The sequence below is a fragment of the Sinocyclocheilus grahami genome, unplaced genomic scaffold (assembly GCF_001515645.1).
Source record: "Sinocyclocheilus grahami isolate Dianchi unplaced genomic scaffold, SAMN03320097.WGS_v1.1 scaffold625.1, whole genome shotgun sequence".
NCBI classification, from domain to species: Eukaryota; Metazoa; Chordata; class Actinopteri; order Cypriniformes; family Cyprinidae; genus Sinocyclocheilus; species Sinocyclocheilus grahami.
Window position 1 is genome coordinate 314,248 of NW_015505804.1, and position 14,807 is coordinate 329,054.

Consider the following 14,807-nt stretch of genomic DNA (forward strand, 5'->3'; position numbering starts at 1 on the left):
TACATTAAATTCAGTCTTTTTGCATTGATGCACACACTTGCTTTTTAGAAAAAGGTACATTCTCATTCTAAAGAACATTTGTGACCCTGGTCTACAAAACCAGTCTTAAGTCGCTGAGGTATATTTATAGCAACAGCCAAAAATACATTGTATGGGTCAAAATTATCGATATTTCTTTTATGCCAAAAATCATTAGGATATTAAATAGAGATCATGTTCCATGAAGATATTTAGTAAATTTCCTCACAAAACCAGTCTTAAGTCGCTGAGGTATATTTATAGCAACAGCCAAAAATGGGTCAAAATTATCGATGTTTCTTTTATGCCAAAAATCATTAGGATATTAAATAAAGATCATGTTCCATGAAGATATTTAGTAAATTTCCTACTGTAAATATATTAAAACTTAATTTTTATTGGTAATATGCATTGCTAAGAACTTCGTTTGGACAATTTTAAAGGCAATTTTCTCAATATTTAGATATTTTTGCACCCTCAGATTCCAGATTTTCAAATAGTTGTCTCTCGGCCAAATATTGTCCTATCCTAACAAACCATACATCAGTGGAAAAGCTTATTTATTCAGCTTTCAGATGATGTATACAGATGATGTATACACTTATGACTGGTTTTGTGGTCCAGGGTCACATTTTATTTGACAAATGCAGATGAGTCATCAGTCTTTTTGGTCCTTTTTCAAGTCTCTATCTCCTAAAAATTAGTCAGAAGTGCAATAGAATATAGATGACCTCAAAGTTGCAGACACAAAACCCTACTCCTGCGCTCCAGGAATCGATTTCAGGAGCTCCAGCTCTTTCAGGTATCTGACTGTGTTGGTTCTGTTTCTGCAGTTTTGCTGTTGTCCAGTTCAGCTGCTTGTTGAGCCTATGAGGCGATGGCTCGGGCTAAGAGGAGTGGGTCTTGGTTGTCATTCTGTGCCAATGTTTTTCTCTTTCTCAACAGGATGAGTGCAGGGTTCCTCAGCAGTGTGTACAGCAGCAGCCAGCGCATGTGTACTCTGCCCCTTACTGAACATCCTGTTAAACAGCAGACAGGCACAGTTATTTTATTAGATGTCTGTTTTTCTGAATTTGTGCTATCATATATCTATCATTGTTACCTGTTTTATTGCTAAAGGTTGCATAAGAGGACACTGCAGGTCCTTGTTTCTCCAGTGTTCTGCCAAGCAGTAGATGGCAGAAAGACACCATAACTGGGTTGCTATGGTAATGATCGGCAAATATCATCCCTATCCATGTACTATATCCTGCCCCCCCCCCCCAAAAAAAAAACATTATAATAACCATTGTACAAAAATACTGGAAGATATAATAGGTAAAGGTATTAAAAAAAATCACCCAAATGTAATTAATTAATTAATTAATTATTTTTAATGAACATAAATACCTAAATATAATTAAATAAACAATAATAAATAAGATAATTCAAATGATCATGTTCCTATTATCCACTTTGAGAATAAATTAAAGGGTTTTTTTCACTGTACATCACTGCATTTGTCATTATTACCTGGATCCATGGACTCATAGCCCCGCTGCATGATGGTCCGATCAATGCGTGACACCAGCCATGTACCCACAATGCAGCTGCTTAAAAGGCGCAAAATGCAGTTGCTCAGCCCCATAACCACATTATAGAAGAAGAAGAAGTAGTTAAAGCAGTGGAACGCTTTTCTGTGGAAGGAGAAGAGAAGATATTCAAATAGTTTTTTTTTTTTAAATATATGCACTACCAAACAAATGAATAAGGTAATTTTTTGGAAAGACATTAATACTTTTATTCAGCAAGGGCACATTAAAATTGGTCAAAAGTGACAGTAAAGACATTAATAATGTTAACACATTTCTATTCCAAATAGAAATTCCTATTCATCAAAAATTATTTTAAATACACAAAAATATTAAGCAGCTCAGCTGTTTTAGAATCAATAATAATAAGAAATGTTTCTTGAACAGAAATCAGCATATTAGAACGAATTCTGAATGATCATGTGACAGACTGGAATGATGCTGAAAATTCAGCTTTGCCATTAGGAATAAATTACATGTATATTGAATATAAAACAGTAATTTTACATTCTAATAATATTTCATATTATTAACTTTTTTACTGTATTACTCATCAGATATTTGCAGACCATTGTGAGCATAAAAGACTTCTTTCAAAACATTTTTTAAAAATCTGACCCACCCCAAAAATTTCAACGGTAGCATACACTACCGTTCAAAAGTTTGGGATCAGTAAGATTTTTAATGTTTTTAAAAGAAGTCTCTTCTGCTCATTATGGCTGCATTTATTGGATCAGAAATACAGAAAAAAAACAGTGATATTGTGAAATATTATTGCAATTTCAAATAATGGTTTTCTATTTTCATTCTATTATTTCATTTCTATTTTCATTACAGCAGTCTTCAGTGTCACATGATCCTTCAGAAATCATTCTAATATGCTGATTTATAAATACATAATAAAAAGATTGATAATTGATAAAAAATTTATAAAAAGAACAGCATATATTCAAAATAGAGATCTTTTGTTACAATTTACACTACTGTTCAAAAGTTTGGGGTCAATATTTTTTCTTTTTTTTCTTTTCTTTGAAAGAAATGAATGCTTTTATTCAGCACGGATGTGTTAAAAAGTGGTAATAAAGACTTATATTGTTGGAAAAGATTTCCATTTTAAATGAACGCTGTTCTTTTTAACTTTATTTATAATCATGAAAAAATATCACAGGTTCCAAAAAATATTAAGCAACACAACGGTTTCCAACATTGATAATTAATCAGCATATTAGAATGATTTCTGAAGGATCGTATGACACTGAAGACCGGAGTAATGATGCTGATGAAAATTCAGCATTGCATCACAGAAATAAATTATATTTTAAAGTATATTAAAAAAGAAAACCAGTATTTTTAATGGTAAAAATATTTTACAATATTAGTGTTTTTTCAGTATTTTTTGACAAATAAATGCAGCCATGATGAACAGAAGAGGCATCTTTAAAACACATTCCTCCGGGTTTCACAGACAAGACTTAAGCTTAGTCCTAGACTAAAATGTAAGTCTGAGCTGTTTCAACTGGAAGCATATCAGTGCCTTTGTTTTGTCTCAAGATGCACACCAGTAATGTTTTGTTCTAAGCACGTTTATAAAAATAGCTTAAATGTCTTAATTGAACTATGATCTAATCCTGGCTTAGTCTAAGCCCCGTCTGTGAAACCGGGCCATTATAAATTTTTTCTGATCCCAAACTTTTGAACAGCAGCGTATATGATTGGTTTATCACCCATAACACCTTATCGTGACTGTTTAAGGTCAATGCATATTCACAGTATCATCGTTTTTCATTTGAAAAGGTGCTTTGTTGTTGTCCTACCTGTTGTTGAGTGCAAGGGGCTTTTCTTTGTCATCAGGTGAGAGTTTGTCCTGCAGGAAAAATACTTGGACCAGAATAATCTGCACTACCACCAAGGCTATCACTAAGAGTATTGTCAGCCTGCAATCACACAAAACACAGTTTTAATGCTATTCAAACACTGCATATCATTAATAAATTAACATGATGTTAGCTATAAAATATAATGTCATCATGCAAGTTCTTGTTATTATGCTTATGAAACATTAATTTGGTTATGAGATGTTTTAATAGAACTCACAGAATAATGCCTACACTAGAAAGCCAGCTAAGAAAGTGTCCCTTCTGGATTGGAAGAACAACTCCATACACAAACAGCAAGGCAAAAAAAAACTGCACAAAGTGAACTATCAGAAACCCTGCAGAAACAAAAAGTCAGTTTATTTAATACAACAAACAATCAATATCGTCATCAAATTCTTTCATATATTTGAGTCACTTTGACTAACAACACTACAAAAGTAAGCAAAGCATGCAAAACACAGATGCCCGTGAAGTTATTGACCTCTCTGAACAGAAGGTAAACTCAGCTGATCTCGCCACACCACTACATGAAAACTAAACATGTATTCAAAATTTTAGAGAGAAATTTACATACCCCACAGAGTGAAGGCAATCTGCCAGCCTGAATATCTTGTTATAGCAGCCTGAGAAAGAAAAGCACTTGGCATTATGATCAACAGCCTTCCCTAAATGCAACTGAGATGTTTTTTCAGTCAGTCAAAGAGGAAACCCAATGAAAACCTTTACTCACTACACTGACTGCAGGGCTTGGTTTATGGAACTTCTCTGGAAGAAAAGTTTTCTGTCCTTTCCACAACCTCTTTAAATGTTTCCTGCAGTCATAAATGGAGCTTGCTATTTGGTAGTTTTTTTTAATGATTTGATTTTAATTACTGAAAGTGCTATAATGTTGAATTTTATACATAAAGAATGCGTAAATAAGCATACCTGTAACATACTAGCGCGTGAAAAGTGTAAGTAACAGATGTGAGAGTGGAAAAAATGGTTGTCGCCAACCAAGACCCTGAGAAAAAACAAAAATTTAAAAAACATTAAATCATTGTACATCTATGTTTTGAAAGAAGTCTCTTATGCTCACCAAGGCTGCATTTATTTGATAAAAAAATACAAATACAGTAAAAACAGTGATATTGTTTATTGTATTATTATAATTGAAAACAACTGCTTTCTATTTGAATTTGAAAATATAATTTATTCCTGTGATGGCAAAGCTGAATTTTCAGCAGCCATTACTCCAGTCTTCAGTGTCACATACTCTTTCAGAAAGCATTCTGATAGGTTGATTTGATGCTGAAGAAGCATTTCTTATTATTATCAATGTTGAAAATTATTCTGACTATTATGGCGCTTAATATTTTGTGGAAACCATGATACATTTTTCAGGATTCTTTGATTTCTTTTTCATAGAATGTTTAAAAGACCAGCATTTTTTTTAAATAGAAATATTTTGTAGCAACGTAAACATTTATACTGTCACTTTTGATCAATTTAATGCATCCTTTCTGAATAAAATTATTAATTTTATTCAATAAAAATCTTACTGACTCCAAACTTTTGAATGGTAGTGTAATATGTACAGTGACTATAAATAGAAGCAAAAAGAAAAAAGGCGGCTCTTATATCTTACTTCTTGCAACAAAGCTGAACTCATTCATCCTGGGAATGAGGGACGTGAACAAATTGTTTGTTTCATTACAGGACGATGCAATCTCTGCAAGTGAGTTCTTCAAAGCATCTAGTTTGTCAAAGGTGTAGTCACTCAAGCTGTAGTCCGCAAGGGTCATCTACAAACAGACAAACACATTTGCATTTTTAGCTTTAATTACTAAAAAAACTCAATAAATAATGTGTGTGTGCATTATTGAGTGACGACTGACCGTGTACAAGCCAATCAAAGAGATAATGGAGGTGCCAATCATCCTATTAGGGAATTTAAAATGAGGATCCCAGTCATACACTCTTCTACGGAACCAACTCTTTTCTTCTGGCCTGAGGGACAATAGAAGACTGATATTGGCTGATTGGTGTAAATACAGTAATACATGCATTAACGTTGGATGAGTGTGTACCGTTCAGGGGGGCATTTCAGTAAAGTCTGTACATATCTGAACTGATGGAATTGTAGATCCTCCTCGCTCTATTTAACAGAGAAACATTACTCTTATAATGAAACATTAATCTTTTTAATTTATTAATATACTATTGTTCACTGTAGATTCATGTTGGTGCATTATGCACATGTTAAATTATACAACTTGAAATGTTAAAAATGTACCTGCATATGAAGAAATCAACATTAACAAGATTAATAAATGCTGTAAAAGTATTGTTCATTGTTATTTTTGTTTTAGCTATTGCATTAACTAATGCCACCTAATAGAACCTTATTGGGTCATTCCGTGTCAAATCAACCCCATTTCAGAAACTTCCCTGGCTCAAGTTTTTGGTAGGTCTGTTAATAAAAATCTGTTGATTTTAGCAATCTTTGTTGCATTATGTGCTAATGGTGACTATTCAAAAATGGGGAAAGAGCACTTTTCAAGTTTTTTCTCCAAAGTGTGCATGCCTGTAACTCAGGAAGTATTAAAGATATCTTAATGCCCTTTTAGATGTTGGGTCTTAACAAACTTTCCTTTCGGCATCATTTTTAAGGCCCTGTATGGTTCAGTTCCAGATATATTGGAATTTCCATATGGCTCCAGGTGTAAATCGTTAAATTGTACACATTTTCAGCAACATTAACAAGATTACTAAATGCTGTAAAAGTATTGTTCATTGTTATTTTTGTTTTAGCTATTGCATTAACTAATGCCACCTAATAGAACCTTATTGGGTCATTCCGTGTCAAATCAACCCCATTTCAGAAACTTCCCTGGCTCAAATTTTTGGTAGGTCTGTTGATAAAAATCTGTTGATTTTAGCAATCTTTGTTGCATTATGTAGCACATTATTGGTGACTATTCAAAAATGGGGAAAGAGCACTTTTCAAGTTTTTTCTCCAAAGTGTGCATGCCTGTAACTCTTAACAAACTTTCCTTTCGGCATCATTTTTAAGGCCCTGTATGGTTCAGTTCCAGATATATTGGAATTTCCATATGGCTCCAGGTGTAAATCGTTAAATTGTACACATTTTCAGTCGTCAAAAACCAAATGTGGGTCACTTTGCGTTAATATGATACTTCTTTTCTTTTAAAGAGGAATGTGAGGAATAAATAATGTTGAAACTAGAAATGTATCTTGTTTCCTTCTGTCAAAACAACTGCACTTATTCTTAATACTTCTTGAGTTGCAGGCATGCAAAAAGCTTGAAAAGTGCTTTTTCCCCATTTTTGAACGGTCAACATTGGCAAATAATGTAACAACGATTGCTCAGATAAACAGACCTACCAATCTCTCTGTAAAGATAGCGTTATGATGCTGCCATCTTTCTGAAGTCATTTTTACACCCCTGTAATTTGTCTCTGAATCTCAGGTGAAAATTGCCATTATGACCCCCCAAATGGGGAAAGATGACTTTTCAAGTATATTCTCCAAAGTGTGCATGCCTGTAACTCAGGAAGTATTAAAGATATCTTAATGCCCTTTTAGATGTTGGGTCTTAACAAACTTTCCTTTCGGCATCATTTTTAAGGCCCTGTATGGTTCAGTTCCAGATATATTGGAATTTCCATATGGCTCCAGGTGTAAATCGTTAAATTGTACACATTTTCAGTCGTCAAAAACCAAATGTGGGTCACTTTGCGTTAATATGATACTTCTTTTCTTTTAAAGAGGAATGTGAGGAATAAATAATGTTGAAACTAGAAATGTATCTTGTTTCCTTCTGTCAAAACAACTGCACTTATTCTTAATACTTCTTGAGTTGCAGGCATGCAAAAAGCTTGAAAAGTGCTTTTTCCCCATTTTTGAACGGTCAACATTGGCAAATAATGTAACAACGATTGCTCAGATAAACAGACCTACCAATCTCTCTGTAAAGATAGCGTTATGATGCTGCCATCTTTCTGAAGTCATTTTTACACCCCTGTAATTTGTCTCTGAATCTCAGGTGAAAATTGCCATTATGACCCCCCTCTACAAAATAGTGGATTACTCAGTAAATATTCATCCATGTTATTTAATATTTTAGCTTTCATCACTATACATGTTTATATTTTTTCAGAAAAAATATGAGCAAAATCAAAAATTTAGCCGGGGAACTCTGGTTGAGTTGACACGGAATGACCCCATTGTAAATTGATAAAATAACTTAAATTATACCAAGACTCATGATCCGACCTCATCAGGTTGCAGCTGCAGGTGGATTCTTACTGCCTTCACAATGATATACACGAACCGTCCCAGCAGGAAAAACAGACATAGGAAGAACGGCCATAGGATGATCAATTTCTCGTGATGGCCTAAAATCTACAACCAGCAAAATATTTTTAAATTGTGCATTTATCCAGCTACAAATTATTATATTTGATTATACAAATTATATCCATTCAAAGACACCTTTGCATGCTATGAACACTCAGAAAAGTATACCTAATCTTATCTGGTATCAGTAATAATATAATGTTATTAATTAATCAATTAAAGTTAATTATTAATCATATTCACCCACCTTTCCAGAGGGACAGCTTATTGTGTCATACAGTCTCACAATGAGCCTGAAACCCACAGAATATAAAAAATAAACAGTCGGTTCAACAACTCACAAATCCCTTTACAGATAATATGTTTGCCTTGCCAAGATTTTAGACTGAAGGTTTGAGTAAGAGTTTTTTCATGTACCACATGAGTGTATATAAAAGACCTAAAACCCCTCCTAGTAGTCGGTTTGGCGTTGAAAGACAAGCAAAGAATGGCAGGTAGGCCACGCCAACTTCTATTGCTCCTACCACATACACAATAGCTGAAAGAGACAGGTCATACAGATAAAGGTGAAGAAACATTTCTCATTATTATCAATGTTCAAACCAATATATGAAATGTATGCACAGTTATATTAAAACTACCTTTAGCCCAGTTAGGCACAGTAAATGGCGTGTAGGACTCAGAGAAAAGCTGAATCACACTGGGAGCAATAGCACCAAATGCAAAACCATAAGACCATCGGTTACTTAGACTGCATATGAAATCTAATGGCCTGCAATGAAACACACACGCACTTAAAAAAACACTAAGACATCTGAAAACACAGATATAAATATTAAACCTAGATCTAAAGATTTTGTTCCGATATCACTTACACCACAATACCAAATCGACCCCTGAGATATGGAAAGCGATGCTCAAAAGGTTGAGCCCTCGCTCTGCGCTGCACAAATGAGAGCAGAAATACAATGCAGACCTAAAACAGAAAAAGAAGTATGCTACATTACAAATACACCCTGAGAGAAGTCTAATGATGTAACAATTCTAATAAAGCATAAAACACAGACAGTATATGGACACCAGTTGACGTCAACTAGTAAAAATAGAATCTAATATTCATGTAATCACTTCAGCTCTTATAACAGTGAAGCATTACTTCCTCTTCTAGAGGAAGTGTTGCATGCTTGTCCTGAGGAAAGACAGTTCTCTCTGGACTAATGCAAGCATTACTCACAGCAGGAACAAGAGAGCAATGCAGGAACAAATCCACTGAAATTCCATTCTGACATTCCTCCCTAAGAGAAAGAGGGGAGAGAGAAATATGAGAAAGAATGAGCGAGGGGATAGAGCACAGCATGAATCAATGAAATAGAAGCTGAATGAAAACAGCTTCTGTAACATTACGATGAAAATATAAACTACTCCACTTACTTTATACAATCAAAGCATTATTTTCAGGGTAATTATCATCACTGTTTTATTGTTAGTATATAAGACGTTGTGTAATAAAAAAGCAAAATCTTAATATCAACAGATTAGATTTATTTAATACACTTCCCCTTATCAACAGAATTTTTTTTTTTTTTAAATATTAATGATCAAGTCAATTTTAAATACATTTTAATAATTTATTTATTGTCTCGAGAAAAAAAAACGAATATGTCTCACAGAACGTAACATGTTTTTAATTCAAAAAATAAATTAAAATGAGTTTGTTATTAGTTTAAAATCTGTGTTACTGTAAGCTGTTTAGATGACAAAATTCTTGGTTTAGGTAATGAACCTTTTCATATAAATATAATATAATGTAAACAATCTAACCCACCAAATACAGAATATCCTTCTTAAGTACACTGTCAAATATTCTCTGAAAAGTTCTTCAAAAGCAGAATAACTCACATGATTTCTGAAGTTTTACGTTGACTCCCGTTCTGCAGGTGGAGTGATCCTCTAATACTATATTGTTCGTAGACAAAGACTAGTTAGATTGAAAGTTGTTCGCCTTCATAACAAATACTAATTCAAGTGTACTATCATATAAAGTCAAGCTTTCACTTCTTGAATTAGGAGATATCTAGTCACATGACTGGACAACCTTTGACCCAGGCCACACGGTAGTGTAACTCGAGAGATGTGCCAGTGTGTTTTATTTTATTGACTGTACTGTTACTGTGTAATGAGTCCAAACATAGATAAGACTTGCTGTTGAACTAGAGCAGATGGTTTAGAGTTCACCGTTTCTCTGCTTGTGTGCTACAGCACTGCTGAAATGTAGGCCTACTGACTCTAAATTCACACTCAGTGCTCACCTTTGTGTCATCCCGATTTCAGATTCATTTTCTCAGCAGCAAATGGTAAATAAATACATAGTATACAACGCATCAGTGTTAACTTACGATGGTAAGCAAACTAGGTGATGCAGATGATGGGCAAATAACAGGTGAGAATCATGTTATGGCAGGATTTGCTGCTGATCACTCAAACTAACACTTGGGGGCGCTGTTGATGAGCTCAGAAGAGCCCATCAGTAATCAATCACTGACTGTTGCATAATGAAAATGATTTCTAATAAACCATTTAAATACCTGTATGATATCCAATGTATGTAATATCTGTACCTTCAAAAATATCTTACACTTTTTTCAATAAGCTGAAGAAATGTTTACAGTAGCCTAGTTATGGATGCTATAATTTAAGGTACAAAATATGTCACGTCTGTTTGATTCCCATTTAGGCTACATATACAATGACTCAAGCCAAAAAGACACTTTAGAGTAGGCCAATGAGTGAGAGCATTGCATAGCAAAACATCAAACGTGACTTATTAAAACAAGTTTGCTAGATGAAAATGCATTTGGGCACTCTCAGGTTGTCAAACGTTAGTGTTCTTTCCACTTATAGGCTATTCACTCCACTTGTGGTTACTATGCTGTCTATCACACCTGCTTAAACTTGAGGGTACTTGACTTCGAAAGATCTAGCATCTTCTGTTTGCAAATGCCACTTGGTTTGATATTTTCTCTAATGCAACAGAATTCATTACTGTCCACTGTATTTCCAAATACACGTACACGCTTTGTAAAGACTTAGGCTAAAGATTTTTTTTATTTTTTATTATAGGCCTATGCAGATATGATTTTTTGTTGTTGCCATTGTTATAAATCAACCACTTAGAATAACTACATTTGAAATGGAATTTGATGAAATTATTGAATTTAATTAATTGTATACATTTTGAATTAATTTAATTTATTTAAATATCAGCCTAATAATATATAATAGGTCGTAGGCTATACTGTAGCCTTTTCTAGCACTGTTACAAGTGCACTAGAAACGCCCACCGCTGTCACTTCTGAGCTCTTCAACACAGCTCTTCACCAATGTGTAGAAAACTGCGATTTACAGTGGTCAGACGCGATCAGTATCATAAAAAGTTTCACGAAAAGGATTATCCTGATCATCTGATGAACGACAAGGCAGAGGTGTTTTGAAGTGGTCTCCGTAGTCTTCTGAGAATGAAGGAGTCGGTTCTGTTGAATGTGGGTTTCTTCACCAAATCATGCGTCGTGCTCATGTGCCTCTGCGTGGTTCACCTCATCGTTGCATTGTTTTTTTATTTAACAGAGTCGCCTATGACATTTACGAATTACCGACTAATTCAATCAGACTCTGACCAATTTCATTCACAAACTCATAGAACTGCCGCACTTGGCATCCAGTATGACAATGGAACAGAGGTAGATGTAAATACACTGATCTATACTAATGGAAGTGTCATTAAATATGACTTGGTAGAGGAGCCCGCAGTTCTAGAATCATGTCCTGAGCCGTCACCACTTTTGGGTAAGTTAACCTGAAATTAAAACTGAAGTATTTGTGCATCTTTTGTATTTGGGGATTTTTCTTTTCTTTTTCTTTTTCTTTGTGTGTGTCCTGGCATTCCCTACTTTATGGGCAGTGTTGGGGAAAGTTACTTTTAAAAGTAATGCATTACAATATTGCGTTACTCCATAAAAAAAGTAACTAATTACGTTACTTCGTTACTTTTTATGGAAAGTAATGCGTTACGTTACTTTTGCGCTACTTTTTAAATCTGGACAGGGCTTGCTTGTTTGTTTCTAAAATAAAAAAAGTTCTATTTTTGGCAAATATAAAAGCCTTTTCACACCAAAAGTGAAATGAATAAGCCTCAGGCTGAAGGAAAGTACATTTAGATCCGTACAGTAGAACGCAGAAGAAGACATTTCAACACACTTCAGCAATAAAAAAAGACACACAAATGTCTGTCTAGAGTAATTTTTGCTTATTAGTACGGTTGAACTGGATCATCGAAGGTTAGAAGCAAAGACATTGGTTAATAGAATGGAATTAAATACATAAAGGATATTTGTATTACATTTAATTATTGCAGGCTTGTGTCATATTCTGAGTTGCATTATTTGTATTCATTTTGAGGAATACTGAATCTGTTTTTTGTTTTTTTTGTGAGTGAGATGAATTAATGCATATTCATATTTATTTTAGAACTAGTAACATTTTCTGATTTCTCTCAACAAGGGGACAGGGGAGCTGTCAGACAATAAATTGAAAAAAAAAGTTTACAATTTAGTTACATTACACTTACAGAATGTCCCCATAAAACATGGAAACCCAATGTGTGTGTGTGTGTGTGTGTGTGTGTTAACTTTACTTCAAGAGAATAGGGCTAGTTGTCACACTTTTTACTCCAGTAAATAGGGATGTAACGATTCACTCAACTCACGATTAGATTTTTTCTAAACAAAATTAGATTTAAGACAGATTATAAATAAAAAGGTGTCCTTTTCTTATTGCTTGGACAAAATGCTGCACATTTCTTTGTGAAACAGAAATATGTCAAATAACAAAAAACTAAATTGAAATTTTAAAACAAACCCTCAATCACAATCCAAAAGATGCTGAATACATGCAGCATGAGCGGTTTAAAAAAAATCTAAATTAGATTGCTTAATTTGACATTTTAAAACAAAAACAGAATGCTCTGACTTTAGTTTTGTGAAACTATACTATATAGAACATCTGCACGAAACAAAGAGCTGAAGCTCTGAATGAGACGCAGATTCACTCTCTGACAGCAGGTGGCGCTTATGGAACAGCAGCGATACAACGTGCCTTGGTTATGAACGCTGCTTTAATATGAATTGTACAGAGACGAGATGAAAAGAAAATAGCCTATAATCTAAATTTTCTAAAGACAGTCAGTTCCCCTCAGAGATACATTCATATAAACTCCTACCCCAAATGAATCGCGATTCGTTTATCATCTCAACCGATTTGAATCGTCATACATATTTGTATCGATTTTCAACCGACTCACTGTGAATCGTTACATCCCTACCAATAAAGGATCAGGAATATTTTGAATTAGTTGTTTAACCATCATGCAAAACATACATTTGTCTAAATGTTATATTTAGTTAGAGTTAGACCCTAGAGTTAGGCCACAACAAAGTTTCATTCTTTCTTCTTTTTTTCTTGTTCTTCTTCTATTTGTTGACTTACTATTAGAAATGTTGGACAAATTAAAGGAAGTTGGCTTGTTTGAGACAGGAAGTAAACTGGTGCATAAGAAGGGTCTTCCTCTTTCATGTCTGCAAACTTTCTGACCCCCACTTTCCCTTACTGTCATTCTTTCTCCCCATTCCCCTTTCAGTGGGTCCACTGCGAGTTGAATTTTCTGAGCCGGTAAATCTGGATATGGTGCATAAAGGCAATCCACAGCTGGTGATGGGTGGCAGGTATAAACCCAGCGATTGTGTGGCTCTGCAAAAAGTGGCAATAATCATCCCATTCAGAAACAGAGGTGAACACCTGAAGTACTGGCTCCACTACCTTCACCCCATCCTACAGAGACAACAGCTGGATTATGGGATTTATGTCATACAACAGGTACAGCACAAAACTATTTATTAACTTTACTCCATCCTACACAGTTGACAGAGCAGGGTGGAGAAGAGATATCCGGATCTCAAATACACTCACTAGTTTGCACACTAATCAAGACATATACCAGTGAGCTGAAATCCACACCTGGGGCCTCATTTATAAAATGTTGTGTATAAACCGTCCTAAATTTGTTCCTAAGATCATTTCTCAAAAGTGCGTAAGTGCGATTCAGAGGAAACGAACGTGCGCACAAAAACACATGCGTACGCCTTTCTTCTAGATGTGACATTTATAAATCGCAAATGATCTTGAAATTGTGCGCAGCTGACTAGTACATGAAACATCTGCACGAAACAAAGAGCAGAAGCTCTGAATGAGACACAGATTCACTCTCTGACAGCAGGTGGCGCTTATGGAACAGCAGTGATACAGCGTTGCCTTGGTTACCACTGTAAAAAGCAGATCTCCACCTTGTAAACACCCCCTAATTAATATCATTACCATATAAAAGAGCACACGCCAATATCCGAAATTCTATGCTTGAGAATGACGAGCACAAAGAGAAAAAAAAAACTTAACTGAGTCTGAAATTGAGGTCCCGCTTTTTATTTAATAATGTGTAATTATTCTGTGGACAAACAATGTGTGTGTGGTTACATTTTTTCTATTGACTATTATCAAAATGACTACTTCTAGAAACAACAGAAATAATAATAATAATAATAATAATAGTAATTATAAAACAATTAGGTTTCCAAAAGTAAGAATAAACTACGAATTCAAGTAAAATTTTCAGTCATCTTATAAAAAGTGAGCCATCCTACTTTTAAAATTTAGGAAATTTAAAACTTGCTATGACAAATAAAAAAAAAATGTAGTATCACGAAATTCTTGCAAAACATTATTGAAAGAAAAATTGGACGTTTCATATCATAATAAAATTAATTATTACACGATTATGGTCTCCGGTCTGAAAAAAACCTGCATGTGATTTGGCATTTCTTTATATTTACACAGTTTACTAATGCTGCTCAAATGTGCCATTAATGTATGG

At 34.3% G+C, this 14,807-nt stretch overlaps 2 protein-coding genes across 4 annotated transcripts in view; one reads left to right on the forward strand and one right to left on the reverse strand.

Annotated features, from left to right (window-relative positions):
• Positions 1-599: 599 nt before the first annotated feature.
• Positions 600-9,900, reverse strand: LOC107557952 (stimulated by retinoic acid gene 6 protein homolog). 3 transcript variants are annotated; one of them, XM_016241542.1, is made up of 18 exons: positions 9,728-9,900; positions 9,063-9,123; positions 8,704-8,804; positions 8,470-8,600; positions 8,246-8,366; positions 8,076-8,121; positions 7,745-7,873; positions 5,536-5,603; positions 5,344-5,455; positions 5,094-5,250; positions 4,394-4,469; positions 4,197-4,278; positions 4,041-4,089; positions 3,684-3,801; positions 3,404-3,523; positions 1,531-1,694; positions 1,121-1,267; positions 600-1,037 (listed from the first exon to the last, which is right to left on the reverse strand). In XM_016241542.1, coding segments are annotated over exons 1-18 (1,836 nt in total). In that variant the 5' UTR covers positions 9,730-9,900; the 3' UTR covers positions 600-885. The 3 variants fall into 3 exon arrangements, with proteins under 3 accessions (XP_016097028.1, XP_016097030.1, XP_016097031.1); XM_016241544.1 differs by having other exon boundaries at positions 951-1,037; positions 1,121-1,179; XM_016241545.1 differs by lacking the exon at positions 600-1,037 and having other exon boundaries at positions 1,179-1,260.
• A 1,299-nt stretch (positions 9,901-11,199) lies between these two features.
• The window catches only part of LOC107557953 (beta-1,4-galactosyltransferase 1-like), an 11,306-nt gene continuing 7,698 nt past the window's right edge, over positions 11,200-14,807 (forward strand). Inside the window, exons 1-2 of the mRNA XM_016241546.1 lie at positions 11,200-11,671; positions 13,521-13,756. Coding sequence (XP_016097032.1) covers positions 11,344-11,671; positions 13,521-13,756 — 564 coding nt within the window. The 5' untranslated portion in view covers positions 11,200-11,343. The remainder of the gene's footprint in view (positions 11,672-13,520; positions 13,757-14,807) is intronic.